Source organism: Hemibagrus wyckioides, linkage group LG17 (genome assembly GCF_019097595.1).
Source record: "Hemibagrus wyckioides isolate EC202008001 linkage group LG17, SWU_Hwy_1.0, whole genome shotgun sequence".
Lineage (NCBI taxonomy): Eukaryota > Metazoa > Chordata > Actinopteri > Siluriformes > Bagridae > Hemibagrus > Hemibagrus wyckioides.
The window spans coordinates 8,896,638-8,924,316 of NC_080726.1; the positions used below are offsets into that span (position 1 = coordinate 8,896,638).

At 39.8% G+C, this 27,679-nt stretch overlaps 2 protein-coding genes across 4 annotated transcripts in view; one reads left to right on the forward strand and one right to left on the reverse strand.

Moving 5' to 3' along the window:
• Positions 1 to 21,782, reverse strand: part of kmt2bb (lysine (K)-specific methyltransferase 2Bb) — a 33,660-nt gene extending 11,878 nt beyond the window's left edge. Inside the window, exons 1-28 of one of the 3 annotated variants that reach the window (XM_058412994.1) lie at positions 21,414 to 21,782; positions 16,907 to 16,985; positions 12,523 to 16,098; positions 12,172 to 12,383; positions 11,533 to 11,637; positions 11,257 to 11,413; positions 10,528 to 10,723; positions 10,332 to 10,387; positions 9,685 to 9,936; positions 9,017 to 9,123; positions 7,917 to 8,027; positions 7,232 to 7,345; positions 6,841 to 6,987; positions 6,538 to 6,630; positions 5,978 to 6,095; positions 5,154 to 5,267; positions 4,042 to 4,253; positions 3,834 to 3,941; positions 3,622 to 3,732; positions 3,323 to 3,399; positions 2,637 to 2,851; positions 2,426 to 2,529; positions 2,121 to 2,258; positions 1,253 to 1,411; positions 982 to 1,099; positions 790 to 868; positions 277 to 437; positions 37 to 189 (exon numbers count right to left, since the gene is read on the reverse strand). In XM_058412994.1, coding sequence (XP_058268977.1) covers positions 37 to 189; positions 277 to 437; positions 790 to 868; positions 982 to 1,099; positions 1,253 to 1,411; positions 2,121 to 2,258; positions 2,426 to 2,529; positions 2,637 to 2,851; positions 3,323 to 3,399; positions 3,622 to 3,732; positions 3,834 to 3,941; positions 4,042 to 4,253; positions 5,154 to 5,267; positions 5,978 to 6,095; positions 6,538 to 6,630; positions 6,841 to 6,987; positions 7,232 to 7,345; positions 7,917 to 8,027; positions 9,017 to 9,123; positions 9,685 to 9,936; positions 10,332 to 10,387; positions 10,528 to 10,723; positions 11,257 to 11,413; positions 11,533 to 11,637; positions 12,172 to 12,383; positions 12,523 to 16,098; positions 16,907 to 16,985; positions 21,414 to 21,722 — 7,381 coding nt within the window. In that variant the 5' untranslated portion in view covers positions 21,723 to 21,782. Of the gene's footprint in view, positions 1 to 36; positions 190 to 276; positions 438 to 789; positions 869 to 981; positions 1,100 to 1,252; positions 1,412 to 2,120; positions 2,259 to 2,425; positions 2,530 to 2,636; positions 2,852 to 3,322; positions 3,400 to 3,621; positions 3,733 to 3,833; positions 3,942 to 4,041; positions 4,254 to 5,153; positions 5,268 to 5,977; positions 6,096 to 6,537; positions 6,631 to 6,840; positions 6,988 to 7,231; positions 7,346 to 7,916; positions 8,028 to 9,016; positions 9,127 to 9,684; positions 9,937 to 10,331; positions 10,388 to 10,527; positions 10,724 to 11,256; positions 11,414 to 11,532; positions 11,638 to 12,171; positions 12,384 to 12,522; positions 16,099 to 16,906; positions 16,986 to 21,413 lie in introns of all 3 variants that reach the window. The other 2 variants (XM_058412993.1, XM_058412995.1) reach the window with 2 other exon arrangements.
• Positions 21,783 to 22,531: 749 nt separating this feature from the next.
• Positions 22,532 to 26,774, forward strand: psenen (presenilin enhancer, gamma-secretase subunit). Its single transcript, XM_058413001.1, has 4 exons — positions 22,532 to 22,786; positions 23,211 to 23,276; positions 24,685 to 24,789; positions 25,777 to 26,774. Exons 2-4 carry the CDS (start codon positions 23,216 to 23,218, stop codon positions 25,914 to 25,916), a joined length of 306 nt encoding a protein of 101 aa, XP_058268984.1. The 5' UTR covers positions 22,532 to 22,786; positions 23,211 to 23,215; the 3' UTR covers positions 25,917 to 26,774.
• Positions 26,775 to 27,679: the final 905 nt, after the last annotated feature.

Below are 27,679 nucleotides of genomic sequence, written 5' to 3' on the forward strand. Positions count from 1 at the left end.
GCATTTCCAAGCTAAATGTAAACAAACCTTGGTTACCTGGAGATGGTAGTGGTCTAGATAGTCCTCCGGCTGGTCTTCTGTTCAGGGAGTAGGCTGAATTTTTGGGTCGAGTACCAGAGTCTGGCTTAGCAAAGGGAGATACTAAACTTGGATTTGCTGGTGTCACATCTCCCGCCATAGTTTCAGATTCTAATGAAGAAATATAGTTTTGGAGAATAAAAATAAAGTCACATCATATCTTTACATCATAGAAACATTATGTATTTAAAAACTGACCTGGTTGAGGACATGGACTGTGGGCAATTGTGCGATTTTCTCCCTGGTCAGCCAGCTCTTCTGCTGGCTTCTCCTGAACTGGTGGTCGTAACTCCATGACCCGGCATGTGTACTTGCAGCGGCGACGTGGGTTTATTGTGCTCCAGTACCACCGAGAACATCTGATTAAATATTACACATTAAAATTAATATACATACATAAATATAGTTACATACATGATTTGCAGAGCCAGCAAAAACTGATTGGCAATTTCACTGCTGAGGAACCTTTATAAGGATTTTTTTAAGATTGAGTCTGTAGTAAAGGCTTCAGCTCAGGAAAGATTAAAATTCCAAACCATTGCAACACTATCTATTAAAAACGAAATTACTCTACAATTTTACAGTCAGTATAAATGACTTCTGCATTAAAAATCAATGTAATTAATTAAGTGTAAATGAGCCTAGGTTTTTACTAGTTCATACTTTAATCTGAATTCAAATGACCAATGGTGAGATTCAAAAATGACTTACTCATAACCCACTGGAACAAGTTTTCCTTGAACAGTTGACAATTCATTAAGCTTCCCAAGTTTTCTGACTTGAAGAGAACCTAAACATTAAAAAACAAAACAAAAAAAACAACGTAACTGCACAGAACCGAGGACAACATAACTACCACATTGGATCAAATCAAGACTTTCTCCGTGACCTTGAGATGCTTACCAATCATCATATTAATATATTCTGGTTCTAATCCTGTCAAAAACTTCCTGCGAAGGCTGATCCCCTCAAAGTCCACGTAAACCCTTCGAAGAACTTCAAACCCTTGTCCTGTAATGATCTGGGGGAAAAAAAAAAAAAAAAAAAAAAAAAAATAAAAAAGACAAGACGTGAGAGTGTATTTAAAACCATTTCTATTGTAAATGCATGAGAGGTCAATGAAAATAAAGCATGCTTAAAGAAAACTACTTATGGCATAGTTAAAGAAAAATACTTTTCCACTGATGAGATCACGATGCTTGTAGCAGAAGACTTTCTTGTCATCCTGGAAGACACAGTTGCGAGACCGGGCACACATGAAGTGGTAGTTGCTTTGGCAGGAGGTAAGGCAGCAGCCCACTGTTGCCCCAGTCTGGTTACATCGTTCACAACGCTGTGGAAATGTTGGATGTTTGAGAAACAGGACATTTTACATATTGTAAAAACAATAATAAATTAGAAAATATACTAATCTAAAACATGCAGTGAAAGAAATGCAGAGTCAATATTTAATAAAAAATAAAGTTCATTCATTTACTCCTAGCTTTATATTTTGTTTTCATCACACAATTTCGGAGCATTAACACGCTCACTAGCAAACCTAGACACAGGTTTGCACAGTGTAACTGTTAGCTTAATGTTAGCTAAATTGCATACAAATCTATTAATCTATTTTTTTAAATGAACAAGACTTAACATTATTAGCTTTATGCAATACAGTGGTTAATCTAATATTAGCTGTTTCTTACTTTTTTTTTTAATTGAGCATGAATGCTATGTTAAAGTGCCATTAGACAATCCTATGTAGAAACCATGCAGACACATTAAAAAGCAGCATGTGGTTCAGAAGGCAACAGGACTACAGCTCACTGATGTTTTTGTACACAAAGGTGTAGAAGACCTGCTTTTTTATTTTTCAAATCTCCTTATTTCTCGTTCTTAACCACTCACAACCAGCCCTATTTATTTTTTCTTGATATTGCCTGTAATATAATTACATATTTTTAGCATTTCCCAAGCTTATTCGTCCTGTGTAGCAGATATTAAAAAAAAAAAAAAATAAATAACTGTACAGGGTCACACACAGCAAAACACTGACATACCATAAGGCGACCTCTAGCTACTGCACTATGCACATGCATCAGGCAGCCGTTATCCTCCTCAAACACCTCAGCTGACCACATTGAGCAGTTGACATGAGCCCACTCATTTTGTCCAAGATAGAGCAGACGACCAGCATCCTGTTTTTAAAAAAACAAAAACCACATGTTTTTAAACCCTGTTCATGAGACTGGAGTTGGGGGTTTCATTTTCATCTACTGGATTATTACGATGGGGGAAATACAAGATTTTTTACAAGCATAGCAGTTCGAAAATTAGTTATTTAGTGTGACCATGGCTTGCTTACACTTGATTTTGCATCGCCATACTTCTGACACAAGACACACTGCCGCTCATCTTCCTTTGACCACCCAGTGTCCAGATCTTCTCTTGATGGTCGTGCTTTTTTCCCTGCAACAGCATCAAAAAGATTAATGTCAAAAATAATATACAAATTTTTTCATGTTCTTTGCTGAGTTCATTAAAAATAAATAAATAAAAATAATAGGTGCAACTACCCGTCAGTCTGAGTTTCACGCTCAAGTCTCTGTATTGGCCGCTGACAGGCCTGCGAGACACAGGGGTAGAATTATCTGCTCCATCTTCCGCTTTGACCTCTGTAAGGCCTCCTCCTTGCTTGGTGTTCACAGTCCTGCTCTCCTCCTCCTGTTCCCGCCATTGGGCAAATACATGCTCATTTGTTGGTGGCAGTACAGCATTCGAGAGCATTCCACTAGAAAAATAACAGAACAGAAAAAACATGTGCAAAAATGTATTAAATGCTGCTTAGCATTACAAAATTCACTGTGGCAGTAGAGGTATGGTCGAGCGTCAGCTGTGGACGGAGAGGAGTAGGGTTGAACGGGCAGGTAATACACTTGTGTATTGTTAAGACCAGTCTACTTATTAGAGTTAATTTGTGCTTTCAGTGAAAGCTGTAACTAGAGTGTGTTTTAGTGATGAATGGCAGAATGTGCAACACAAAGTTGCAAAAACAACTTTTTTTTCTACCAAGTTTGTAAAAAAAAGTGTGCTGAAAAGTGTGGTGTGAATAAACACAAGTCCAGAGCTCTATCTGGAATTCCACCAGCCTCTGAGACATCCTCCGCTTCCTCACACACCAGGTTCTAACATTCCCACCAATTATCCTGGTCAACTGTGTTTACAAGTTTTAATAATGAGGTACAACGTATAAAACACTCACGCTGGCAAATGTTTGGAGCGTGGATCCCATACTTTTGGATCTTGACTGTTGAACCAGCTGAAAACCTCTTCCATAAGCTGAATCAGAAAACAAAAAGCTCAACATTAAAATTTAAGCAAAAACACAATTTTTTATATGCTTTTAATAGTTAGATATCCTTCTGCTGGGAAAAAAACAGATCATCTAAACACCAGGTTCTTGATTTGACCAAAAAATGAGCTGTTAAACCTTATGCTATTAAATGCTGAGTAAAACGCAGGTGGATGAACATTTTAAACAGAGTAAGGACTGAATCTGACCTTCAGATAGTAAGAGCGAGCCAGAGCAGTTGGTTTTTGGTCCTCTGGTAAGGTTTCCTCTATCTCTAGCCTTTTGCGAATCACTCTCACCACATCCTCATGGAAAGATTTCTACACAGTGACACAAACAGCAATGTTATCAAACTGTCTAAAGAGGACACATGCACAATACATCTTAAACTAAATACTCCTACTATTTCCTAAGTACTTACCAGTGTTGTATATAGACCTTTGTCAAACTTTTTCCCTACGGCACGCAAATCACACACAGGAAGATCATCTCCGTGACCTCCATCGCCAATTTCATTGAGAGCTGCACACTAATAAGAACAAGCAGGAGACAAGAAAAATGAGCAAATGTATGATGCCGTCAAAATGAAGTAGATGAAGGGTTTTAGGAGTCAATAATGTGAGCCGCACCTCGCTGCATGTGACCAGGTGCTGAGTGAGAGTAGAGCTCAGCAGGCAGGCCAGCACCTTCTCCACTCCGGCTCGGAGTTCCAGCAGCAGGAGCTCCCTCCATCCTCCTCCCTCCTCGCTCTCCTGAACGACACCAGGCTGTGTTCGGGTGCAGGGCTGACAGGAGTACACAACGCTCTCTGGCAAACTCGACAGGATCTCATACAGGTCATCTGGGAGGACAATGGAGAATAGAGGTTAAACATGAGAACATCTCTGAGAGAGAAAGAGAGAGAGATTTCACCTTCACTGAACTAAGGGAAAGGAGTGAAGTAGTTCCTAATGAGAAACATGCTCTGTATAATAGCTGTGGATCTGGTCTAAAATGTGGAATGTGTGCCAAGCACCTTGCTAACTCTTTATAATAGATTATCAGGAAAATGTGGTCGTTGTTTCGGCTGTTCCCCATTTGGGGTTGCCACAGCGGATCATTCGGTCCACATGTTTTGATTTGGCAAAGGTTTTACGCCAGACACCCTTCCTGACGCAACCCTCCCATTTTATCCGGGCTTGGGACCGGCACTGTGAGTTAAGTCTTCAGTGGCTGGGTTAGCGCCCTGCCTGGGCCACGGCAATGAGAGCACGGGATCCTGCCGCTGGACCAACAGGAGTCTCAGAAAAATGTGGTCAAGATGATAAATATTTATTATTTACTATTAAATTTGCAGATACTGTAAAAGTAGGACATAATAATTAATTAATCATCTGGTGATTAACCACCTTAACCATAACTAATTTACAATTTAATCGACGCACATGACATCTAATTAAGCCAAATAATCATCCTAAGCAGGGTTTTGCCAAACAGCTTCTCCGGATCTCAGTTGTCCACATTACTACTCTCTCCTTCACCCCTCAATGTGACCAAGTTGATAAGAGGTGCAGTAGACACTTAGGAAATATCAAAGAATACTGCTGGACTAGCTGGTGTCAAAGAGACTCTAGTTAAGTGCTAATCATAATTACATGGCTGCTAGTAGTAACAGATCTGCAGCTCTACTACATGAGAGGATATGAAATAAGATGAGTCACAGTTTTGCAACATTGATGTGGTTTTCAGAAGTCAGGCTCACCAGTCAATCCCTCGCACTTGGCATGGACCCAGTGGTTACATATTGAGCACTGCATCATCTGGCTCTCATAATCATTGTCCTCATAGCACTTGAAGCACATTGTGCAGTAGTTACCTAGAACAGCACGCAAGATCGCAGAGAGAAATCAGGACATTTGCCTTGCCTAGTCTTTAACAGTAATAAGGAAATGATGTGACGGTGAAACTGTGGGATCATACATCCTTCACTTAACACAATGACCTAGAACCAGTTCATAGATCACTTTTATTTATAAAAAGCATTATTTCATAATTTTCTTTAAGAGAAAAAAGCAAAAAAAATAAAATAAAATAAACTAATTAAAAAAAAACAACAAGAAAACAACAACAACAACAAAAACACAAGGAAGCTGGTCACAGCTACTAATCTCTTGTATAATCATTTAGTCATCAACTGTTGTGGTCAGTAATGCTTACATCACTGAAGCTGGTATTATAAATAAGCCTAATGAGTTATTAGCTGTAATGTAACTCAATATAAAACTAATGTAAAGTGTACCAACTGTGTGTACATATCCACGTGCTAGCAGATTAGCATACACCTGGCTAAAGGGCAGGTATGAAATAGCGGTGTTTGTGTTTTTTGCTGGTCATGCAAATGGTTTATGAATAAAGGGAGATGTGCTATACATAAAATCTTTATAAAAATTCATTTTATTTTAAATATTTTTCCAGCAGTTTTTTAAGGAACTGCTTCTTTATAAAAAATAAAGAAATAAAAAAAAAAAAAAAAAAAAAACCTTTTAGACATTGACAATATAACTGCAACATGTTTAGTGCTCCCACCTTGATCATACAGCCGAGTGCAGTCAGGACAGAAGCCCTTATCGTGGTTCCACTCTGTGTCCCAGCTCTTCCCTGGAGTCACGCCACAGCTCTTACACCTGATGCACATCATACACACCTGTGGAAACACACAACCAGCATGATCTCTGACAAACATAACAATATCAAAACATGAAGCTTGCCAAAACATGAAACTGTTCACTGGGTCCTTAATGGAAAGAAAGTTCTAATGTCATTTCTTAATATTTTCCCCACTGTGAAACCTTGATTTCGACTAGATTTAAAGACACACAAACATATCTGATCAATCCTACACAGCCCTGCTACTCTGTGACCCATCTAAAGGGATTATACTTTGTATTCTTTTGTACAGGAAGTTATAAAATAATGTAAATTGTATGCAACTAAAGAGTGTGTTACTGGACTCGAACTATAGAAAGCATAAAATCATTAGCATAACATTTCTGAATTATAAGAAGCTGTTATTTGAAGGGCCCTGTAAATTAACACCACTGTTGCCACGGCAGACAGGAAAAATAAATTTATATTTAAATACTCACCCATGGCCTCTTGCGCTTGTTGGGTTTGGGATAGTTTGGCCCTAGACAGGCAGGATGATAACAGTTCTGGCATCGTTCACACTCAAGCAGAGGCTATGTGGAGACATAAGCCAAGGTTTGTATTTAAGACTTTAACATTTACAATGTTTACCAAACTCATTTGCAGACACCAGGCATATACAGAAGTGAAAATGAATACAGACCTAAAACGTTATAACGAAAAGGTTCCTCATTAGATTTCCCTTTCAATATAAAACGTCTTTGGATAACAACATTTTTTTTTACTATGAAAGTTCAACCAACTTTGGAGTGTCTGTTCTTGCGACCGCATACACGGCAGAACTTGCAGCGACGACAGCACCAGTTCTCCTTGTTCTCATCCACCGGGCGCTCTGACGGCTCCAAGCAGAAGTGATGGAAAGGTTCGCAACACACTTGGCAGAACAACATCTGGTGTAGATAAACAGTGGTGAGGAAAAATGTTTAACCACCAGCTGAGCTGAAACATCCTTGGTATCTTTGGCAATGTTTTCATTACTGAACAATATTTAATATAACAATAACTTTAAAATGTGTGTCAAAAGCACTGACCTCAGAGTGAGATAGCAGTTTCATTTATAGAAATATCAACATTTTTTTTTAAAACAGATAAATATGTGCAAAACTGTCGATTATCTAGAATCTCAGTTCATACCTCATGCTGTCCTTTGCTGGCACACAGCAGGCACACAGATGAAGGCATGAGAGGCACAGAGGTGAGGATGCTCAATCCACCGGTCGACCAAACACTCTGCAGGCTGCAGTCCTCCTGTAGAGGAAAGGAGAGAGAGAGGCATGCAACATAGTTAACAGTACATAAGGACGGGCCAAATTACAAGCTTGAAAAGACACCATGCTAAATTCAGAAGCACACAATAGAAAATAAATAGTATAATAAGCAGCAGTGTAAGATACGCTTTCAGGACACAAACAGGTTACTATGGGAAAAAGATTGAATATCTAAAAGCCTTAACATTTTTCCTTTTGCTGCCTGTAACGTTCAGCAACTTCATTATGATGATTAGTCAATGCATTTTAAAGCACATATAATAATTCTTTCTATATACAGACGGGAAAACTACATTGAGTCTTTTTAGTTTTAGTTAAACATGCCCAAAAACATAACCTAACCTCAAGTACATTAAATAACAAATAAAAAAAAAAAAAAAAGTGACAGTTACACTATAGATAACGTATCATTTATTTATTTATTCATCTGCAGCAACCGCTTTACTCTGGTCAGGGTGGATCGACGCCACAGGACACACACTTCCTTTTGATCGCTGTTTACTAATGCACATGTATTACAGCTGTGTATCAAATTCATTTTTGCATCCTACCTTAAAGTCGACACAGATCTTGTATGTGGGCTCAGAGGGTTCGTTTACTCTCTCGGAAAAACCGTTAGCCAGCGCTGCCAGGACACTGGGTGGTGTTTGCTCATGAGGACTCTACGAAACCAGAAGAGTTACAGATGATCATTTTCAGACAACATGCATCCTGCTAGCCATGCCAACAAAATATCACATGTTTTAGCAAAGAGGTTATGAAACAATAAATGAAATCCTATAGCAAATAAGACGGCAATGAATCATGTTAAAAACAGGCCATATCCTAGTTTTAGTGACTGGCGCAACTTATTTACTAGATTATAATATGAGGATTATTATAATTAATGCACTTCCCAGGGATTAATTGCAATTAATCTCAGGCATGGGCTGCTTGACCTATTCCACTGTTCTTATGGAAATATTTATAATAATTGTGGACACTAAGCCCCTGATTGCACATTAACATCTGCAAACTTCCTAACACCTGCAAAGACTTTTACAGAAAGTGTCTAACACTGTTTTGTGTGTGTGTGCAGTAAAATCAGGGGTTTTCCTACTTAAAAATGCAAAATAGAGGGTGGTGTTTTAGAAAAATAGATCTGAAAATCTTTTTGATAACAGCAATTGCCCACGCAAATCATTATGAAAAGAAGGTACTACAGTTGCGGAAGTCCACATCTGTCAGTTGAAGACAAAATGATAAAACCTACCATGTCTTAACATTCTCGTTATTATTTCTATTTTGCCTTAGTTTCATAAAACAATCAGAATTTCTAGAAACTATGCCTTCTTATTACAGCAAAGTTAATTTTATGTTAGATATTCTCATCTCCACTGCCAAAAGCATTTAAATAGACACCGTGAAAAGGATTTTGTTCAGATGCCCCTCGTTAACTCAACACACCACTTGATTTTGATTCGTCCTGCAGCCGTTGGCGCTAAGCTTGATGTGCAATAACGTTCATCATGCGAATTTCAGTTTTGCTTTGACTAACAAGTCTGAACTCGCTAAATTTAACAAGAACAAATAGCACACAAATCAAATAAAAACAGAACAATCTGTGGACTATTGAATCCTACTGTAGACTGAAGGCTTCCTGATTTGTTACCTTCTCGGCTTTCCGCCTGATGGGTGGAACTCTGTTAAACCCAGGTCTGCGATGTCGTATTCCCTCGTCCAGGCCATCACCAACAAAGTCATCCAGTGACACAAAGTCTGCTAATAAATCACACACACAGGGGAACAAAAAAAATGCAAGTCAGCCAGTTAAATAATAATAATAATAATAATAATAATAATTATCAACAATGTAAAAAAACAGACACAAAAACAATTATAAATAAAAATAAAAGAGACAGGTCCTTCAAAAGCAGTTGCTGAGAACAAACCACAGTGAGGCAGCTGCACAGTGCCATTAATGCGTGACAATGCCAAGGCTCACACAGTCTGCATTGCTATGTCAAACAGCGCTGCTCAGAACACTGCGCAATGCATCTACAGAACTGTACAAAAGCCATGCGGCACTGGGATTACCAAAACGAGAACACCAAACAGCAGAAAAGGAGAGATAACCTCCACTGCCAATGATTCACTGAAGCAGTGAACTCGCCAAAACTGATCGGACACACTGACACTCCACCATAACTGATTATCATCAATACAAGAAAAAAACAGAACAACCACGGAATTGTGTTGCATACTCTAAAGTGTAAATGTAAATACACACAGATACGAATATGGCTTTAAAACTCCTCCTTTATGTCTCTGTGTGTTTACCGTTGTTGCGTGGACCAGGTGCTCTCCTCCGGGCTGGTGAGGTTGAGTGTGGTGTCCTGTTCATGTCCGGGTCGAGGTCAGAGTCGTAATCCAGCAGATCGCAGTAGTAGCGTGGTTTAACAGTGCGTTTGGGTTGCTTTCGTAATGATGGGCTCTGACTGTCTCCTCCTACAGAAGGTGCCTCTGTCCCTTCACACTCCTCATTACTCGAGTGACCAGCACTCACTAATGAGCGACGCCTCTTCATTTGTCCTGTGCACACAGACATACAGCACACAGAGAGAGAGAAAGAGAGAGAGAGAGAGAGATATAAAGAGAAAGAGAGAGAGATTACGAGTGTTACCACTACAGGGAGGCTGAGAGCCAGGAGAATCAACCTTGGAGTTGAGAAAAGATTTAATTAGTGAGAGTATTTACTGCTCTCTTGTGACTTTTTGCTTGAATTTACAGTTCCCAAAGCAACAACACTCAATAGATAGCGGACATGATGTGATGCTGAAATGCTTCCAAATAGGATTCAACCACAGAAAATCCAAAAGCATGTAAATTGAAATTAAACATGGCTTTTAATCAATTAAATGAAATGCCACACAATTAAATTATCCACGAACACTCTTGAGAAAATCTGAATGCCAAAGTCTGTTTACCTTTGCCACATAGTCTCATGGCCTTCCTTTCTTCAACCTCATCACACCTCTTAAACCTTCAAGACAAAAGTATTGAGAGCAATTTAATTATGCAGGAGAGTAAGTATATATATTGGATTTTCACAGATATGTTTATTGATGTATATTAGAGTATTAAGCTAAATGAAGATTGCATTGGACTGCAATGAGCACTTACACACAGCACTGTCGCTTGGTGTTAGGGCCACCAAATTTGGGCTTGTCTAGGCAGTTAATGCACTTGCCGCAGTCCTCTTCATGGAGGCAGCCTTTACACTGGCCACATCGACGTGCGTGTGCACGGGCTTTGCGGAACTTGGGCGTCCTCTGCTCTTGCACTATGGGGCTGTCTGGGTCTGAATGTGACTCTGTATCTGTAAAATGTAGCACAGTGCATAATTACCCATCAGGACAGGGCAGATAGATTCTAAATATCTGAAAATAAATATTCATTTTTAATGCTAGCACTACAGATGAGCTATAGCTGTTACAACACTGTTATAAAAGAGATAGCTGAAGAAGACCCCTGCTAAAAAAAAAAAAAGGCGTCTTTTTATAGAATCTAGAGCTTTAAATTTCAGGCTCTGATTTATATTTTGATTACTTGCATGTTTTGTACAATATAATGCCAGATTTTGATCATATGTAGCATTACAAATATTCATTTAATGAATGTGACTGAAGCAGGCTTGATCTAAATGAGAGATTTATACATTATATGTAGGTTTATATTGTTATAGAAAGTGCTGTCTCCTAATAACACAGTACAATGAAATACAATGCTTCTGAAATATTTCCTAAATTTGAAAACTGAGCACATCTTTTGTAAATAAGCCTAAGACTGGTGGTTTTAGTTAAATATATGGTGAACTGCCATCATTGTGTCCCATTTTAACTTTGCTGTTACCTTTAGTGGCAGGTGATGGGGAAATGCCTGATCTTTCATGCAGTGGAAGAGCGCTCAGTCTGGGGATATCGTCTGGGATGATGGCACGAGGCTGCCCCAGAACCACAGCTGCTGCTCGGCAAACATGCTTGATGCGTGGACCTCCTCTTACCGGCTCCTGATGGATAAAAGCAAAGGCAAGCATAGAAACAGGGATGTGGTGTTAAGTCCTATGAGTGGCTATTAGAGTTTTACAGCTTCATTTACTGTTCAGTGACATGAGGATTGAAGAATTACCGGCTCTGGAGAAGCAACAGTGTTGTCGGGACAGGAATCCTTCGGTTGCGTAATTGGTTTCCGGATCTGCCTTTTCCCAGCTGTGATTCGGCCTTCTGTCAGGAGCTATAAAATTAAATGTACAAGTAAGCTTTAAGAGACATCTTGACGACAGGGAAACCACGAAAATGCTTTATTACAAACGTCAGAAATTAACACCACTCACTAAAAAGTTTTTAAATAGCATAATTCTTCTCCTGGAGTGGAGTAACACAAAAGCATTTCCTATCTATTGTTGCGAGAGTTTGAATCACAGTCCAGGCCTGGAGTGGGCGGGATGGTGTTACTCTCTCCTCTGTTAACCAAAGTGACACTAGCTAGTCGTAGCTGACCTTGAACTAATGTATGCAAAAGAGGGCAGATAACGAATTCCTGCCCTATAACATAGCACAAGCGGCAGCCCAAAAATGATACAGCTGCTTCATGTGTCTCAGAAGAAGCACCTGCTAGATTTCACCCTCCTTGGTTGATATAAAGGAGAGAACTAGCTAGTGGGACAGAACTGGCTATGTTCAAAAATATTGAGACTAATCGGGTTACAAAAACAAATTCCTGTGTCCACTAACATCTACTGGTACAAAAAAAATACAAGGTTCCTACCCCTGATGACTTGAGTTGTTTTTGCTGATCAATCTTGATGAGCTGAACCTTGGCCTTCTTGAGGAGGTTGAACATGCGCTTGTTGGCACAAGAGAGGTGAGGACGCAGAATGGTGCTTTTCTCCTTTGACTCGATGACGTCCTCTCTCTTTTGATCAAAGCCTCGTTCTGCCTTCTGATCTCTTGAATCAGCTTGAAACATTTTCTCGATGTCTAATAATAAAAAGATCATTTGCCTGTAAGCTATTGAGAAATTGCAGATTCATTTGTATAAAAGTGCTATGCTCGTTCCAGCTCAACTTTGATGACATGACATTGACTTAAAAAATATATATATATTCCAAAGTCTTACCCATTGATTTTTTAGGAAGTGAAATGTCTGTATGGATGGAGAATTCATCCGGCATGTCATCCGCCTGCTCTTCCTGCTGTTGTGCCAACAACTTGTTGCTGAGGGCCCGCACACAGATGGATACTTTACGAACAACTCCTGGAGTGTCAAGATCCTCAATCTTCAGTTTAGACTTTTCTGCCTTAATATCAGACAGAGATTGAATTAAACTGGTTTCTTTCTCCGACTCCACCTTCGGTGGCTCAGCAGGAGGTAAAACAGTTTTCCCTGTGTCAACCGATGGGAGCTTTTTGAGCTTTTTCTTGGTTGAACCAAAGTTTAGTTCATCCTTGAGTTTCTTATAGAGCTTTAGGTGTGATTGCGGCTTCTTGAATTTCATGCTAGGTTTCTTTTTCTGAGGTGGGTCTATTAGTGAATCAAACGAGAAATCTTCTGCGGACAACAAGGCCTCATACTCCCTTTCCAGATCTTGGTCAAAGTTGTAGATCTCTGCACCTGCAGGCTCTAGTACTTGCCAATTAAAACCCGGGTCTCGGAGTAGTGATTTTCTCTTGCCAGAGAACTTATCTTCGCCTAGGTTTTCCAAATCATTTACTGGCTCAAGCTTAGATTCTTCAGCAGAAGACAAATCGAGATCTAACTGAGCTTCGGGTAGTTCAGACAGAAGATCTTCTTCGTCCTGTGATGGTAGAGAGGAGGGCTCATCTTTCTCTTCGCCATCATCTCGTTTCTTTGCTTTTGGATTCAACCCTAACTGGTGCCCTTTCTTCTGCGCATTCCTCCGTGGTAGATCCGACATGTCAGCATCGTCCATAAATCTCTTTGGTGTTTTTATTACCCGGGAAGACCGGGCACTGACAACGGGCATTATAAAATGCTTAATGTTTTTAACAAATTTAGTTTTACCAGGTTGGATCTCAACAGAATCAGCGTCTGTTTTTTCATCAACAGCAGCTTTTTCTTTTTCCTCATTGCTATAAGAACAAAGCTCACGTTCCACTTGCTGTGCGAAAAGCTTTGCTCTCCTTTTTTTGTCTTCAAGAGAGTAAGGAAGACTTGATGGAACGTGCCTATTTCTGTACTTTGTTTTCAGTATGCCAACTACCTTAGACCGTGCTGGCTCAGAAGTTACACCTGCTGGGCAACCATCAGCCCCTTCTTCTGTTAACTGTCTTTGGGGCAACCTTTTTCTGCGAGCCTTTAACCTTTGTCCTATTAAAGTTCTTCGCCTTTTCTTGCCTTGCTTAATTGGTTGCTGAGCATGATGAGGAGGATCTGCTTGATCAGGGACGGGCATTTGAGGCTCTAAAACCAAGACTTCAGCAGTCTCAGCTGATGGCGACTCCTGAGTCTTAACCTCTGGCTGTGTTTCGGTTGCAGGTTGAGGTGGAAGTGCAGCACAATTGACGCTTGTAGGCTCGCTTGCCTCAGACATTGGTGCTTCACATCTTGGGAGAGACCCTTTTGCTTTTGAAAGAGAAGCCTCACCAGAGTACTTCCTTGGTTTAGGCTTTTCACGTAACTGTGGTAATTTCCCCACTTTGGGTTCAGTTTCAGAGGCTGGAGCTTCCGTTTCAGTGGTCTGAGATTCCATTTCAGCAACTTTAGCTTCCATCTCAGCGGCTGGAGATTCCACCACAGCAGCTGGAGCTTCCACAACAGCAGCTGGAGCTTCCACAACAGCAGCTGGAGCTTCCACAACAGCAGATGGAGCCTCTGTCTCAGTGACAGAACTCTCGGTTTCAGCAATCATTTTAGAATCGGGGTCATCACCAGAAGGAGCACTCTTAGATTTTCTCTTGCAAGGTGTCCAAGGTTTATGCCTTACACCCCTTACACGCTTCTTCCGAGGAGAGTGGAGACTCAATCTATGCCTAGCCTTGGGTATCAGAGGAGGAGCTGTAGTTTCTATCGGGTTCTCTGTTTCTGCTGGAGACTGATGATCAGCTTCATTCGAAACCTCTGTTAGTTTAGGTGGAGTTGCAGCTTGCTGGATTGAAAATGACTGCTTTACGCTGTTGTGTTTTCCTGGTGAGGACACAACCTTTATCTGTAGGGGAGGTACGAAATCTATACCCATCGGATCCACATCCGTCTTTGCGGCCGCCTCTGGATGCATTTCTTTCACAACCTCGGCCGCAACAGACACCTGAGGCTCCTCTTCATCTTTTCTTATGGTCACCTCATCTTCATTTCTTAAACTTGTCTCAGCATGTTTTCCTGAGTTCACCTCTCCATCATTTGTTGACTTTGTCTCCTCGTTTATTCTTGGGGACACATCGTCGTCCTTTCTCAATATCTCCTCCTTGTTATCCTTTCTTGACGTCTCCTCCTCGCCTTTTTCAGAGGTCACCTCAGCCTTTCTTGAGATCTCATCATCTTTCTCTGTGATGTCTGTACTTTCTGGGCTGTTGGAAATATTAACAGTGTTTAACAATTCCTTACTTTCTTGCTCCTGCAGAACACTAATCTCTGAAGTGTCAGCTGGACTAGATGTTGTTTCTGCTGAAACATCTAGGTCTTTTGCACATTTTGAGGGACATTCTGTCTCTTTGCTAAGGCTTTCTGGTGCTTTGCTTAGATTTTCTTGGGTTGGTGGACTAACAGTTTTGCTTTTGCACTTTACGAGGGTTAGGGTCCAAATAAACTTGCTGCATTTCTTGCGTGACCTGGCTTTTGGGTTTCGTATTCGTGTCAATTTTAAGCCTGGGATTCCCACAAAATTGTTCGCTAGTGAGTCTCCTGTCGTTTGCTGAGACAAAGCATCCAAGGTTTCATCACCCTTTTCTGTAACTTTGTCTTTCCGATTTCTCTTCTTCCGTTTTTTCTTTTTCTTTCTAGAAGGTGGTTTAGGCTCCTCAACCGTCGACACCTCTAAAATCGACTCTGACAACTTGGCCTCATCTTTGTGGTCTCCGGCTTGCTCAACCCGGCTTGAGTCTAATTTGTTCCGTCTCCGAATCACAAGCTTTTTAACTTCTGGGCTTTCTTGTGAGACGCTGTCTGTTGCTTCGGTCTTATTTGCACCAGTGTTTGGCTCTACAACGTCACTACATGATGTTGAACGAGTTTTGCGGGTTGGCTTCCTCAACTTTTCCTCTACTTTTTGGTCATCAACCTTTGCATCTGGCGCACTCTGTTGAATGGATGCAGATCTCCCTCGCCTTCTTGTGATGACCTCTTCCTTTACCTCAGCTGAACCACTTTCTGCGGCTTTTGCGCCTCTCTTTAATTTCACTTGTGCAGATGAGACTATGGCACACTGATTTTCCTTAGTTTCAGCCTTCTGTGATGCATCTACCTTAACTCTCCTCTTAGTCACTAACTTGATAGTGATCCTTGGAGCAGATGAAGCATCGTCTTTCACAGAGCCTCTTCTGCGTCTTTGTTTTGTTAGCTTATCTGAGCCAGAAACAGCATCTTCAGTCGAAACAGCATTAGAAGACTCTGTGTTGTGAAGCTCCTGCACAGATCCAGAATCATTGGGAGTTGCTTGACTCTTCTCCACAGCTGGGGCTGTTGCAGGAGCTGGTCTCCGACGTACCCTTTTTGACGAATGTGTTGATGCCCGGTTACCTGGGAGAAGATTTAAAATAGAATTTCTGTCAGTTCAGCTTCTACATGAGGATGAAATGATTGCAAATGTACCACTGAATACTGATTACACCTATAGCCAGGGCTGTGTGCAATATTATTTCAAAAATGAGGTGATTTCTATATGCATCTATAGTTTCAATTGGGTTTTAATTATTAAAAAATGTAAATATTTTATTTATTTTAAAACAGAGTAAACATGCAATTTAAGATCAGATTTATGGTTATAACTCCAGGAATGTAAGGAAGGGTTTAGGTTTATTAACTTAAACTACACCTTCAGTCACAAAGTATTAACAAGCAAGGGTTAAAGGACTCTCCAACAAATGTTGGTCAAATGTACAAACAATGCCAACCTCAGTTTAGTCTAGTGTAAAATCCATATTATAAAAATGTTATTATAAATATTGTTAAATCCATATTATAAAAATAATATATATATTTAACATATAAAAAAACCAAAACAAGACAAAAACAAAACAAAAATTCTACCAACAGATGGATAATGACCCAAAAATGTTACACCATATAAACTGAGGGTTGGGGTTCATTTAAAACATATTTGCTGCTATAATAATAATAATAATAATAATAATAGTCATCTAGAGAAATTAAGACATTAAGGACCCTTAAACACCCTGCAAGAATAGGCGAGGGGAAAAAAATCTAAACCACATTAACAGGGTTTACATTTACACCTAAAAATCAAAGTGACTGGTTAATAAATGTTTTAGATGAGCTTCATTATCTTAACTCCACTGCAGTGTGCGTATCTGAATCGGTCACTTACATTTGGGACGATTTCTTCTGGACTGTTCAAGAACACTCTTGCTTTCATTTTCAGCTTCGAAACCTTTGAATTCAGATCCCTGAAACAACAAACATGGAGGTTAGAAACATTTATCTATCATGTTATTAATCATGTATTAGGCATGTGGAGTTCATTTTAGCCTGTGATAATTTTTAGAATGCATCTTAGTATTAACTATTTTAAGTAACACACACCAGGTGTCAACTGCTGTATGAGGATGTGGTAGCTTGGTGGTTAAGGCGTTGGACTACTGCTCGGAAGGTTGTGAGATCAAACCCCAGAACCACCAAGCTGCCACTGGGCTCCAGAGCAATGCCCTTAACCTTAAATTGCTCAGATGTATAAAAAAAGAGATAAATGTAAGCTGCTCTGGATGAGGGTGTATTTTAGGTTTGTGTTTGATTATCACATGCATTGTGAAAGCTATGCATGTATACATACATGCATGAACGCTATGCAGCTTTCTTCAACTCTTCCTATCAGTACTAAAAAAAAGCACATTGTGAAGTGGGAAGTTCTCAGCCTAGCACTGATATAATATGTTACGAGTTTCTTACATACAGCAGTGATTTACACATTAAATTTACAGCTTAGTCTTTTCTTCTACAAAGTGCACCAACACAAAGTTCGACATAAATTGTTTAAACACCAGACTTTTTGCAACCAGGCAGTAAAACTGAGGCGTGTCTGATACACGTCTACTAAACACCATAAACTACAATGACAGTGTCAAGTGTACCGAGAAATGATCCACCACCCAAATATCATCTGGTCCCTTACTGACAGGAAGTGAGAGAGACACACTGTGCACAACAGATGGATGTCTGACAATCAGAAGGGTGTATGTTGCTGATATATGCTTGCAGTAGGAAAATATGTCGCCTTTTAACGAGTCTGCATCTTTAATGTCAGGGCATCACAAAACAGGAACTGCATGGGGCTGCTGAACGGAAGGCCTTAAGTAGGGGTGTAACGATAAACTCCAGTCATGAACTGATATACAGAATATTTCGAAAGACAGAATATTATTAAAGACAGAACACACTGAGTGAAAAAGCCTCGTCAAAACTGCTATGAACAGAGGTTAACAAAACGTACTACAGGGTCACCACCTTAAAAATAAATAAATAAAATAATAATAATAATAAATTTGACTGAAAAATCAAATAAAAAAATGACCTCAGCAGCACTTGAGGCATCAAATGGAATAGAGCTCCAAAGTTGGCTAATATGCCTGACTTCTAATGCCTTTTTCTCTGGCAATGTAGATCTCAGTAGTGCAGGCCTGGTGTTATTTAAACAATGCAGAAAAGCTCTTTTTAATGGTTATAACATGGATGTGTAACTTTATAAAAAATTATAACACGTGACAAACATGACCGTTGTTGTTATCAGTCACTTCAAAAGTGTAGATGTGACCAGCATCTCTACAGATCTGAACTGTATGAGACTGGGACCTCTGGTTTTCAAACAATGCAACTGAATTAGATGCACAGCTAATACAATTCTAATTTCCTTTGTTTGAGTCGCACATTTCCACGATGCACCCAGTCACATTTTTGCATTGCAATGCACTGTGTCACTGTGCATCATTACACCCTTTCGAGTCACGAGTTCATCATGCCTCTGTTGAGTCCTTTTAGCAAGACCTTTTAACCCTAAATTGCTTAAGTGTAAGTCACGTAGGATAAAAGTATTAGCCTAATGAAGTAAATGTAAATGGATTAGCCCTCACCCTGAATTACTACACATGCTTGATGGCTATATATGAGCCAAAGTGCAGAAAAGAGAACCTGTCACACATTTCTGCTTAAACGCACAAAAAGTAAAATGCTGACGTGACAAAGTGCACAATAAAAATACTGATTATTAGCATCAACCCCTAAAACCTCCCAAAGGACAGGATGGATGCTCAGTATGATTTTGTCCATGGTAACAGCATCATCACTGCCATGTCTTCTAACAGCTGCTTAATTAAAGTTACTATCTCCATCAGTGGTATAACACAAAAACTAATCACTACTTAGTATTGGTCTCATGGCTGATTTACTTACTTGAAACCAGACTTATTTAGACCAGAACTGAAGAGAATGACAATATTTGGATTATGAAATGATCCAGTAGAAGATTTTGAGGTTTACATTGCTTGTACTGTACAAACCTCTTCTAAAACAAATTAAAAGCAACCTAGGGTATTTTACCCCTTGGTGCAATTTGTTCATGCAGGTGAGGACAAGGTGTGAAAACATATGCATGACGTGGTTCTCAGTGAAATCTAACATGGTGTGACTGCAGAACCTGACAGTACTGTGCATTTTGGTTTGTGGTTAGTTTTTTCTGTAGCTCTAAGATGCTAAACTGTGCCACAGGGCAGAGCGGTAGCACTACAGAAATGTGAGGTGTTCTGGTGATTCACACCAACAAACAATACAGAGAAAATAAATGCTAAAAAAGTAATAAAAAAGGGAAAGATGTTTATAACTATTATTATAATAATTTTACACATGCATTTTCAGATGCACATGACCCCATCCAAATACTCTGTAATCATGTAGAAAGTCAATGTGGTTACTAAAATGCAATTCAGTATCAGGTTGATACCAAAAATGAAATAAAAGGTGCATTAGCGAATCCTTAGTCTTGATCTTGGCCCTAATTTACACATCAAGCCTAATTTAAAAACACAAACTTGTGGTTTCTTAATTGCTTTTTTTGTTATAAGCCTCATGTTTACAAGAAGAAAAAAAAGCAAAACCATGAACTTTTGATAATCAGCACAAGTCCATGACTGTCATCTCCACCGTTCTTTACATCAATCATCCAGAACTGCTGCAAGATATGACTGACATTCACTAGATGTGTGTACTGTAACCAGCAGCATTCTGACTGCCCAGACAGAGCTGGACAAAACTAAAACATTATTCTGAGTGGATACGGTTCCTGGATATAATGCAAAAAGTAGTAGTAACGGTATAATAGTAAATTGGGTGGAGGAACACCTGAAATGATTATGGTTGATCTGTACAGGGAAAATGATTTCCAGATAAAGCACGGATGTATGCATGGCTGTAACACAATAAGCACAAACATTTTAATACAAACTGACTCGTGCAACCTTTATATAATAAAATGTCTATACAGCGCAAGTTGCCTGTGAGCATAAGGAGGTCACATGACCATAACATGTATGTGCATTATACCTGTATTAGGAACTCCTACTTAAAATTCCCAGAAGCGCTGCTTCATTAACAGGTCCCTTGTAACGCTTTCTATATCGTACTGTCCTACATTCTGAATTCAGAGGATTCCTGATTTCTGCAAATAATAACATAAAAACTTCCAGGGGTGACTTTAAACTGAAGGAAGAAAAAAAACCCCACAAATCTCTTTCCCCACAGGACATAATGCAATCGTTTATATAAACATGAACATATACTGAGGTTATATCAAGTAGACGTTACACAATGATGAACAATTGCATTACTCCACCTCCCTGCGAAAAACTAATCTCAGTCCAAACAAACAGTCTAAGATCCTGAAACTTTAGGTTAGTTATGTACTCTATATTCAGCTCATATGATATTGATACATAACTATGTTTAAAATATATATATATATATATACATACACATACATACACACACACACACGTGAGCAACATCCTATTTGTTAAAAAATATGGAGTACTATAAAAGACTTGCACATCTTAGAAATTCAGGAGAGGAGGTGTAATGCAAATGGCAAACAAAACAAAACCTAATTCGAATGTAGAATTTAGCTGCTGTTTATGTTTTATTATGAACATTGTTCTGCAGTGCTGCTTCTCAGCCATGTCTGTGTGTGTGTGTGAACTGTAGCGTTGCCCCTTTTCACTCAGGCCACACACACACACACGCGCGCGCGCGCACCTTTTACTGAACCAACAACAACTTCCTCCTCAGAAGAGGATAAGGCTTTATGCATTAGATATGCAACGATGAGTTTTTATAAACCTGCAATCTACAAAGCAGACATATCTGCCCTGGTGCGCATACACACACAAACACAGGTTAGCTTCTATGCTACAGTAGCTCGCCCCCTCCCCCTCCGCGACAACACACACACACACACACACACACACACACTGTTGTGAGCACAGAAACATTGTTTCTAATCGCAGTGTAAAATGTAGCGTTGTGTTCCTGTAAAGCAGCGCGCGATCACACACACACACACACACACACACACCTAACACTGCACAGCTACCATCTTTACTCCTAATCTAACTTTATTCCATCTTCTGTTCCCATTTGATCCGCAGATCGGAACTGAAAGCAGGCAGCTAGTCATTTTAGCTTGCAGCTCTGTTCATGTCCATTTTTGTTTCAATGATGCTAACAAGCTTCTCCAAACTAAACTTCCACTCGGTGTTAGCAGGCCCGGGATCCTGTGCACTTTCGGATACAAAGCCAATATCATTTGCATTTCCAGGATTAAAGCTACTGACCTCTTCGCTTCCACTCGAGCTGTAGCCGGCCTCCCCCAGGCTCTTGTAGCTCGCCTCGATCCCCAGCAGGCGCAGGTGAGACGGGTCCTCTCCGCACGCAAGCGCCAGGCAGCCTGCGGGCCTCGGGCCTCCGCCGCCAGTGTCGTCCTGCTCCGTGCCCGAGCGACCGAGCTGCCACCGCCTCTCCGAGCGCAGGCGGCTCCGCGACGACCAGGGCCGCCCGGGAAAGCGCCCCCGCGCCGCGGCCACGCCACCCGCCGCACCGCCAGCAGCCGCGGCCGCCGAGCCGCATCCCGCCGCCGCTGCCATCGTTAGCTTTAACAACACCGATTTACAGAGTAGCTCCGAGTTCAGGGGAGAGGGAAAGCGCCTGATTGGGAGGGGGAGGCAGCAAGGCATTGTGGGAAATGGAGGCGCAGACAGGCCAGTGTCGACGAAGCGGAAAATAAAAACACAACACTTAACAAAATAAACAACATCTTTAGAAGCGGCTTTTCATTTTATTTTTAACATTATTAACAGGCAAATTATAAAAAATTAAAGCAATATTTTCGGCCATAAAGGCATATTCCTTTTCATTAATGAGTTGTATTATTACTACTAATAAAAAAAGATTTAATTATTATTATTAGTAGTAGTAGTAGTAGTTTTAGTATTATTAAAATTTTATTATTAATAATAATAAATAATAATTATTATTAATTATTATTGTTGTAGTAGTAAATTGGTGATTTAATTAAATTATTTAATCGCGCTTTAATCATTTTTTTACGTAATTATTTATCTATTTGATTTTGATTTTTGTGTGTTTTTAAACATAATGTGGACTAGATACAGTACGAGGTCGCTGATGTTTAAGCCACTTACAGCACAGAATATCCAATAATAATAATAATAATAATAATTCTTATTGTTGTTGTTAAATTCTTCCAACAAGTTAAGGTATAACAAGCTAAACTTGGTAAATGTATGTTTAAAACATGATGTGTTATATTATCAGCACATTCCCCTAAAATATTTTTTTTATATATTTACATTATTTATACTTGTTTTTGTTTTATCAAGGTCACGATTGAAGCTGTTCGATTTCCCAGACTAGCCATATCTATCTAAACGACAGCTACACACACTTTGACGGTGATCTCTCCCACTGGAGAGTGTCGCTGTGAAGAGCAGGGGCTCTGACGTCCTACAACGTGGCTTCGCCACATCTAAACATGAACTACATTTCCCAAGATTCCAGCCAGCGTCTTACGTCATGCCACACGCTTGATGCGGAAGCGGATGTTCGTTGTTTTTCGCCTCAAAGCCATTTTCGACTTCAAACTAGCGTTTTGTGCCTCACTTCCCACTGATCCGTGTTTCTAACAGAGGTACTCATTTTTCCTTAACCAGACGTTACAGCTTTAGATTTCACATCGCGGTGAAAAGTCTGTTTCAGCACGGCTTCCTAGCTCCCGTTAGCTAGCCTGTTATTTTCTGTTATTGGGCTACGCTGTTGTGTTGAATAACCGCTAGCGAGAACACAGGGGTTAACAAACGCGTTCATTACACAGCGCCTAGTATACTACTAACAAGTGGATATTATTGTCGTGTTTTTGTTTATTCCTGTTATTTCAATAGTTAGTGCACATATGTATTCAAGTTGATTTGTAGGCCTATGGTAGCTTGAAGGAACTGCTCGGGTAGTGAGTGTATTTGTGTAGTACTGCTGTGCGCCACAAGGGGGCAGCAACTTTACAGTCATACAGAGAAAACCCCCTAACTTACTGTCTCATTCTCGTGAATGTTTTGCAGAAATCATGAATTTGGAGCGCGTTTCCAACGAGGAGAAACTGAATCTTTGCCGAAAATATTATCTGGGTATGTTCCTTAAATTGATGTTTGTTTTAATTTCTACTTAGAGTTCAACAGGTGTTCTATCTTTATGTTCATAAAGCTTGAAATATTTTCTAGCTGTAATATGATATAGAGTCCATGTACACCGATCAGGCATAACTTTATGACCAACTGCGTAATATTGTGTTGGTCTCCGTTTCACTGACAAAATAGCCCTAACCCGTGTATTAGTAGCTCGTCTGTTGGATCACATCACACGGGCCAGCCTTCACTCCCCATGTGCATCATTGAGCCTTGGCCGTCCATGACCCTGTCGCCGGTTCACCACTGTTCCTTCCTTGGATCACTTTTGATAGATACTGACCACTGCAGACCGGGAACACCCCACAAGAGCTGCAGTTTTGGAGATGCTCTGATCCAGTCGTCTAGCCATCACAATCTGGCCCTTCATCAAACTCATTCAAATCTTTACTCTTGTCCATTTTTCCTGCTTCTAACACATCAACTTTGAGGACAAAATGTTCACTTGCTGCCTAATATATCCCACCCACTAACAGGGGCCATGATGAGGAGATCATCAGTCTTATTCACTTCCTCTCACTGCTCATAATGTTATGCCTGAAATGTGTATTAAGTCATGGTGCTTTATTGAGTACTGATATTATATTTGTCACCTTCTTTGTGCTTTGTGTACACTGATCATCTTAAGTAGGTACTGTCACATACACTATACAGCCAAAAGTTTGTGGACACGTGACCATTACACAAGTATTTACTTGTTGAATCTCCTTTTGCTGTTAAAATATCCTCCACTCTTCTGAGAAGGCTTTTCTCAAGGTTTTGGAGTGTGGCGAATTGTATTCATTCAGCTACAAGAACTTTAGTGAGATCAGCTTCTGATATTAGCGTTCTGCCTTTTAGTTCCAGTGAAGGGAAATTGTAATGTTACAACATACAAAGCCATCCTATACAACTGTGTGCTTCCAACTTTGCAGTAACAGTTCGGGGAAGAACTGTGGATGGGTGTGAGATGGTGAGGTGTCCATATACCTTTGGCCATATAGTAGGATTTCTATTTCGGTCAAACTGATTCACAGTCCTTTAAATCAGCCTGTCACTTAGGGACTCATCATAATATTTTTATTTCTATGGAAATATAATGGTTTGATAAAAACAAAACCCCATTTATGGTCAATTCATCACCAACAAAATCCATAAGTCAAAGCATGCCTCACAGGTTTCATGATTGATAAATAAATAAATAAAGTGAAAATCGAATTTGGTGCATTACATAAGCAGTACTGTCCTTCATGACCTGTTCATTGTACAGGTGTAATATTATGTCATACTTTTATGTAATCTTCCATAACCGTGCCAAAAAAAATGTAGTTGTGCATAACTTTATTTTCTTTTTGATTTCTGTCTAATTTAGGTGGCTTCGCCTTCCTCCCTTTCCTTTGGCTGGTGAACGTCGTGTGGTTTTTTAAAGAGGCTTTCATGAAACCCGCCTACACAGAACAACCACAGATTAAAATCTGTGAGTAAAACATCAAGCAGCTCTTCACACTTCTCAAAGACGACGACACATTACAGATCCACAAGCCTGTCTGAGGATTCTTTATAGTCTGAATTTCTTCTAGTTCAGGATTGTGTTGCAATTAATGTTTCGGTTGTACAAGAATTATTAGGAATTGATTCAAAATATAGAAATATGCAAATTCCATTTATACACCGATCAGACATAACATTATGAGCACTGAGAGGTGAAGTGAATAACACTGATGATCTCCTCATCATGGCACCTGTTAGTGGGTGGGATATATTAGGCAGCAAGTGAACATTTTGTCCTCAAAGTTGATGTGTTAGAAGCAGGAAAAATGGACAAGTGTAAGGATTTGAGTGAGTTTGACAAGGGCTGAGTTGTGATGGCTAGACGACTGGATCAGAGCATCTCCAAAACTGCAGCTCTTGTGGGGTGTTCCCAGTCTGCAGTGGTCAGTATCTATCAAAAGTGGTCCAAGGAAGGAACAGTGGTGAACCGATGACAGGGTCATGGGCGGCCAAGGCTTATTGATGTAAGTGGGGAGTGAAGGCTGATCCGATCCACCAGACCAGCTAATGTTGCTCAAATTGCTGAAGTTAATACTGGTTCTGATAGAAAGGTGTCAGAATACACAGTGCATCACAGTATGTTGCATTTTGGCAGCAAAAGGGGGACCTTAGGCAGGCCGTCATAATGTTATGCCTGATCAGTGTATGTGTATATATAATTAAAATAAACTTGGTTAAATATGACTGACAAAGACCTAAAGAAAATGTGAGTAATAATACAGGTCAGCATAAAATTTAGTTTGAGCTTAATTCCACATTTAAATCCTACAAAAAAAATGGCTTGCTTCATACAGGATACACACACTCATCCTATATTTGTTCTTCTATAATTCATGTGATGAAATGTTTTGTTAAGTATGTCCTTGTCTGCGAGTAAATCGTGACTGTGTAAATGAAAATGTTCTCTGTACAGACGTGAAGCGGTCAGCGCTGGGATTAATTCTGTGGGTGGCCGTGCTCACAACGTGGATCACCATTTTCCAGCATTTCCGAGCACATTGGGGCGAAGTGGCTGATTATCTCTCCTTCACCATTCCTCTTGGCACACCATAAAGAGACACTTGCCTACCTGCTATTTACTTGGAGGGCTTCTGAATTTTTTCTTTCTTTTTTTTAAATCTCTTAAACAGTATGAGAAAACAAATGTCATATTATTTTTGACTTGTTGTGAAAGTGAAAGAACGATACCCGACAGAATGAAAGTGAGTCTGAGCAACGTGTTAAGAAGTGAGTGACAAACGCCAGTCTTACACACTCCTCCTCATTTACATAGACGATCATAATCTCATAATCTTATAATCCCGACAACAGGACTGACATACCAGACTCTCTAATATCCACAAATGAAGTCTCTCTGATGTGTAACTCATAACCGGCGCCTGTTATGAAACCCAATCTCACGTTCGGGTAAATTCTAAGCCCCCTTCCTGCCAGGATCTCACTGGATGCTGTTTTTAGTAGCTTGCACTCAGAGTGTTGATGGCAGGCAGAATATGTTTCCCTGCATCAGTACTTGGCATCCTTACAAATAATTAAAAAAAAAGATTGATGCGCTCTTCAGTCAGGCATCTGAACTACGTTTTCCATAACATGACCAGCATGTAATCATTATGTGACAGTTCATAGTGTTCATGTTCCTGATAGAGTCAGTACAGTTTATAGTCGGGACATTCTTGATGAGTGTACAATGTGATAATGTCAACCTACTTACTTTCCTTCCTTTCTCAGAGTGCTGGCCAAAACTGAATAATTGAAACATGTTTCTGACTCTCTCTCAGTGGACCACAGTGTTTTGTTTGCTGGTCATGGCTGGTTATTGATTCTAATGATCATCATCTGTGTCTAAAATCATACACATGAATTTCTGGTAACAGAGCTACAATGTTATGAATAAATTTTTGTTTTAATCAAGTCTGTTCGGTAGCAAAAATATCAAAAGTTCTGCGGGCACGGATATCATTACAGCCGTGATGTTCCTCTAACCAACTACACGGAAGTTCAAATATGCTTTTTAAATGTCATAGCTTCCAGATCCCTTTATATCACGTTTTTATTTAGCCAGGAAGATGCCCTTAACTTCATGGCAGTGATCCAGTAATTACATAACCAGCACCAAGTAGCGGAAAGTTACAGATCTAGAAAGCTTTCCCCTGCCAGGAATCTTGGATGGTTTCATGTATCATGGAAGATCTAAAGAGGAAGAACGGATGGGGACATTTCCTGGTCTCATATGGTTGTCCGTGTAGGAGGTTATGTACTTGTGGTGCTGTTACTAATGCTTTTAGATTATTTATAGTCCAGAGCTAAAGTCCAGAAAGGCAAAGTGGCCTGTTGTCACTTTTCACAGGTGTGTAATCAACTCTGTGTCAAACTAATTCCTCTTGAGAAGTCCAGTCCTTTCATTACTGGAACCTGGTGTTCTACCAGGATCGCACGTTTCCACTTTTTTCAGGATTATAGACAGCTACTGCATGATCTGCGATGATGGAAAACACATGCTATATTATATTCATTAAGTAATGGATATAGGACTAATAACCACAAACATTTAATAACATCTTGCAACAGCACTAAAGTGTCCTCTATTTGGAGTAACTTCAGTTGGGCTTTTCACTGACTAATATGTACCAAAACATTTTGGGCATATGATACACCTTCTGTTGTGTTACTGAATTATCTTACAGGTTTATATGAAAAGTTAAGATATGACTCAAAGTTCTAAACACTTTCTGTTTTTTTATGGAGTATTAAATTAAAAGATCAGTGTCTGAAGTCCGGATTTTTGATACAAGCACATTTCCTTCATGTCTTTCTAG

Bases quoted from the DNA above. Each gene is read 5' to 3' on its own strand.
- psenen (XM_058413001.1), top strand. From the start codon at position 23,216: ATGAATTTGGAGCGCGTTTCCAACGAGGAGAAACTGAATCTTTGCCGA. The intron at 23,277-24,684 runs GTATGTTCCTTA...TGTCTAATTTAG, and splicing joins TTGCCGAAAATATTATCTGG to GTGGCTTCGCCTTCCTCCCT. The intron at 24,790-25,776 runs GTGAGTAAAACA...TTCTCTGTACAG, and splicing joins ACAACCACAGATTAAAATCT to ACGTGAAGCGGTCAGCGCTG.